This window comes from Elaeis guineensis, chromosome 4 (assembly GCF_000442705.2).
Source record: "Elaeis guineensis isolate ETL-2024a chromosome 4, EG11, whole genome shotgun sequence".
NCBI classification, from domain to species: Eukaryota; Viridiplantae; Streptophyta; class Magnoliopsida; order Arecales; family Arecaceae; genus Elaeis; species Elaeis guineensis.
The window spans coordinates 672,567-677,405 of record NC_025996.2 but is presented as its reverse complement, the minus strand read 5'-3'; the positions used below and the strand labels follow the sequence as shown (position 1 = coordinate 677,405).

General features: G+C 59.1%; 1 protein-coding gene across 1 annotated transcript in view; it reads right to left on the bottom strand.

Moving 5' to 3' along the window:
- The window catches only part of LOC140856967 (uncharacterized), a 43,251-nt gene extending 38,938 nt beyond the window's left edge, over positions 1-4,313 (bottom strand). Inside the window, exons 1-2 of the mRNA XM_073255169.1 lie at positions 4,151-4,313; positions 3,381-4,063 (exon numbers count right to left, since the gene is read on the bottom strand). Of these exons, the coding sequence (XP_073111270.1) occupies positions 3,381-4,063; positions 4,151-4,312 (845 nt within the window). The 5' untranslated portion in view covers position 4,313. The remainder of the gene's footprint in view (positions 1-3,380; positions 4,064-4,150) is intronic.
- Positions 4,314-4,839: the final 526 nt, after the last annotated feature.

Here is a 4,839-nt window from a genome sequence, read left to right as displayed (position 1 = left end):
GATCAGCTGAAAGGTGCCTCCCGTTCTTCAAGACCCTGCGCCAGGCGAACGGTTTTTCTTGGTCGGATGAGTGCGAACAGGCCTTTGAAGACCTGAAAAGGTACTTGGCTTCCCCGCCGCTGCTCGTAAAGCCGTAGCTCGGAGAGACCTTGTATCTCTACTTGGCCACATCTTCTGAGGCGATCAGCTCGGTGCTCGTTCGGGAAAATGAGTGTCGGACTCATCAGCCCATCTACTATACCAGCAAAGTGCTCCACGGCGCCGAAGCCAGATACTCGGAGACGGAAAAGATGGTTTTCGCCCTGACCGTCTCCGCGCAACGGTTCCGACCATACTTCCAGGCCCACGCCATCATGGTATTCACCAACCGGCCCCTGAGGGCCGTACTGCGCCGACCCGACACATCCGGACGACTCGCTAAGTGGGCGATGAAGCTTAGCGAGTTCGACATTCAGTACCGACCGAGGCCTGCCTTGAAGGCTCAGGTCTTGGCCGACTTCATCGCCGAATGCCCGACGACCGACCGTAGGTCGGGAGCTGAAGGCCCGGGACGAGATTCGGTCTCTGAGCCAAACCCGATCTCCACCTGGGTACTCCACATCGACGGAGCCTCCAACGCTCAGGGAAGCGGGGCCGGGCTCCTGCTCACGAATTCGGATGGGGTAGTCACCGAATACGCCCTCCGGTTCGACTTCAAGGCCTCCAACAATCAAGCCGAATACGAGGCACTCCTCGCGGGCTTGAGGATGGCGAAGGAACTAGGCGTCGACAGCCTCCGGGCATTCTCCGACTCTCAGCTGATCGTGGGGCAGGTCAAGGGCGACTTCGAGGCGCGAGATTCGACCATGATCAAGTATCTTCAGAAGGTAAAGGATCTCGTGGCCCGCCTCGAGCATTTCGAGATCTCCCACATCCCTAGGACGGAGAACGCCCGTGCCGATGCTCTCTCCAGATTGGCAACGTCGGCCTATGATTCTTTGGGTCGGACGTTTGTCGAAAACCTCCAGCAGCCGAGCATCGATCGGATCGAAGAAGTACAGCAGCTAACGTCTGAACCAAGTTGGATGGACCCGATCGTCCGGTACCTGTCCGACGGGACCAGTCCCGAAGATCCCGCGGAGGCCAAGCGACTCCGATGGTCGGCGTCGCAATATGTGATCATGGACGGCCGACTCTACAAGAGGTCATTCTCCCTCCCTCTGCTCAGGTGCTTGGGGCCGACCGACGCTGACTACGCTCTCCGAGAGGTTCACGAAGGAATTTGTGGGAATCACTTGGGGGGCAAGTCCTTAGCCTTCAAGGTCTTGCGACAGGGCTACTACTGGCCGACCATGAGGAAGGATGCGGCGGAGTTGGTCCGAAGGTGCGAGCCATGCCAGAAGTATGCCAATATTCAGCACCAACCGGCCAGCCAAATCGCTCCCATCGTCGCTCCATGGCCCTTCGCTCAGTGGGGAGTCGATATTCTCGGCCCCTTCCCACCGGCGTCAGGCCAGAGGAAGTTCATCGTTGTCGCCATCGACTACTTCACGAAGTGGGTCGAGGCCGAGCCCTTGGCGCAGATCACCGAGCGGAAGATGGAGGACTTCGTCCAAAAGTCCATCATCTTCAGGTTCGGATTGCCGCACACCATCATCACCGACAACAGACGGCAATTCGACAACCAAGACTTCAAAGACTTCTGCGCCAGGTTCCACATCCGTCACCGACTAACTTCAGTCGGGCACCCACAATCCAACGGCGAGGTTGAGGTGACGAACCGAACCCTGCTCCATGGACTCAAGACCCGACTGAACGAAGCCAAAGGTCTCTGGGTCGACGAGCTGGGCTCCGTCCTGTGGGCTTACCGAATGACCCCCCGCGTCCCGACCGGGGAGTCGCCGTTCAGTTTGGCCTACGGGACAGAAGCTATGATCCCGCTCGAGATTGGCCTGCCATCTTCAAGGGTCGAGCAGTACCGCGAGCCGGACAACTCCGAAAGCCGGAGGGCCGACCTAGACCTTCTCCCCGAACTGCGAGATGAGGCTCAAATCCGAATGGCCTCATACCGACAGAGGGTCGCCCGGTATTACAACGCCAAGGTCAGACCAAAGCTCTTTAAGCCTGGCGACCTAGTCTTGAGGAAGGCAGAAGTGTCGAAGCCCTTGGACCAAGGGAAGCTGACTCCCAACTGGGAAGGACCCTACAAGGTTGCTGACACCTTCGGGCCGAGGGCCTACCGGCTGGAGACCCTTGAGGGGAAGCCCATTCCCCGGACTTGGAACGCCGACAACTTGAAGCTGTATTACCAGTGAATTCTGTAATTCAATTGTCGGAATACAAGTTCAGTTTGAAAAATCGGAGTTCTAACTCTTCGACTACTGATCGGCGCTCCGCCCCGACGCATCGACGCGGACCTGGCACCGACGACACATCGGCCCCTTACACGGACCGATGCATCTACGATGACGGGAGTCAATACTCCTTCGACGACTCGTCGGACCTTCACGAGGGCCGACGGACTCTTATAAACGGGAGTTACACTCCTTCGACTTTCGGCAACACATCCGCCCCTGATAAAGGCCGATGCAGCTGTTGCAACGGGAGTTCATACTCCTTCTACGATCGAATTTTCGGGCAGAATCCATCGGCCGACTGGCCGATCGGGCCCCGACCGAAGAAAGGCTAAAAGTCCGCGCGGCTATTGCCGCGACTTCCGACCAGGCTGCGGCCGGTCGAGGGATATTCGGCTTACCACCGTCTATCACATGACGCGACCTTAGTCGCACCCACTACTCGCGACCGACCTACGGCCGGCTGAACGACACCCGGCTTGCCACCGTCTGTCAAAGGACATGAAACCCGACGCAAGAGCATGGGACCCGACTTACTATCGTGCCCCCGACACTGCGCCGGACGATGATCGACTAAGTGCATCTACGGAGGTCCGACTGCCGAACCTTGGCAGGTTCGGTCGGCTTCCGACTCAACAGATGGACCCGACTGGCAACTTCGACTACCCAAAGCCGACCTAAAGTCGGGACCCATTCCGCTTTCAGGGCTATGCAAGTTGTCGGAGTCCTACCGACTCACGTGAGTTAGTGGCTTACTTAAGTTAGCAACTAAAGTTCAACATCGCAGCACTGGTCGGCATTACAAACAAGAAGGAAAAGAAGAAATTTCATTCGTTGATAAAAGGAAATTACAGAGTCGGGACGAAGCCCGATTACATGTATTTTCAAAAAAGACAAAAATAAAGATGGTCGACAGGGCCGATCACCCGTCCTGGTCGATCTCTTCGACCGACGGAGGATCGGGGATGATCGGCGTCTCGGCCATAAGCGACGCTTAGTCGGCCGCTGAGGGATGGCTTCGGTCGACAAAGGAACTTCGATCGGCACCTGCTCCGGGACGGCTTCCTCCACCACGATGACGCCTCCCGACGGCTGGTCGGCCATTCTTCCGTTCCTTCTTCTTCGGCTCCTTCCTCGGCGAACGGCGGGACGACGCGGCTGACGTCCACCTCCGGGTACAAGGCATGGACGGCGTCCCGACCATCCTCGAACCCGACCCGGTATGAGGCGAAGCCCGATTCGAGCATCTCCTCCCGGTATCGGTCGGAGGACCGGAAGTCCTCCATCGCCCGTTCGGCCGACTCTCTCGCCGACACTGCCTCGTCCTCAGCTCGGGCGAGCTCCTCCCTCGCCGACTCCGCCTCGGCCTTCGCCATTTCGGCGTCGATCTGGGCGATGGACAGCTCCTCTTCGGCTTCCGCGAGCTTCTCCAGGCTGGTCCGGAGTTGCTCGCGTTCCCCTTTGAGTTCGGTGGTTGCACCATCCCGTTCGCGTCGAAGGCGGCGTACGGCCCGACCTTTGTGCTTGGCCTCCTTTTTGGCCGACTGCAGTTCGGACCCAAGCCGGGAGACCTCGTCGACTAACTTGGCCTCCCGGTCGGCCGACTGCAGGAGTTGTTCGGCCAACATCGCCCTCTCTGCTTCGGCCGCCGCCGACCTCTCCTTGAAGGCTGCCCGAACGTTGCCGAACCTTCGGTACCCGGCCTCAAGTTCGGACATTGTGAAAATCAGCTGCCGATCAAAAAGCTTCATCAGAATTGCATGATAAGCAAAAATTCCCAAGGAAAATCTCTAAGGAAGAGAGGACCCGAAGCTTACCTCGACCATCGTCGGGTAGAACCGAGACAACATCTCGGACACCTGCCGAGTTCGCAGCAACCCCACATCGGTTGGGAGGAGGATTCCTTGGCACAACCTCCTCGCAAGATCGTGGTCGGCCAACGCCGACGCACCCTCGGGGTAGTAGTTGCTTGGAGGCATCGATCGGCCCCCGACCTATCCTCCTCCGGGGCTCCATCGGGGCTTTCCCCCGATCAGCTGCCCCGACCGACGGGACTGGCAGCGACGGGACGCTGGAGTTTGATCCGGCGCCCCCGTTGCGCCGACGGACGCCGCGGACGATGTTCGGTTTCCCGAACGTCATCCGGCTCCACCCGCACAGGCAAAGACACCGATACTCCTTCGGCCGCCTCTTCAGTCGGCCCTCTTCGACTTGGACCGCCGGAGCCGCGAGAGCTATGACCGGCTCCGACGGTCGGTTGCCGACGACTCGACGATCGGCGGGGCTGGGGTTGGCTTCTTTACAGGACGCGAAGGGCCGGCCCCCGATGCAGGCCTCTTCCTCTTGGCGAACTACCGAATCTCGGCATCAGTCGGCCTCATCCTCGGTGGTGTCCCTGCAATACCGACAAAGAGTTAATGGCTGGACCAAAACCGACCAAAAGATGGAAGAAAAGCCGGAGGATCGGGCGATACCTATTCGGGGGACCAGACTCAAGCCGGCGTCA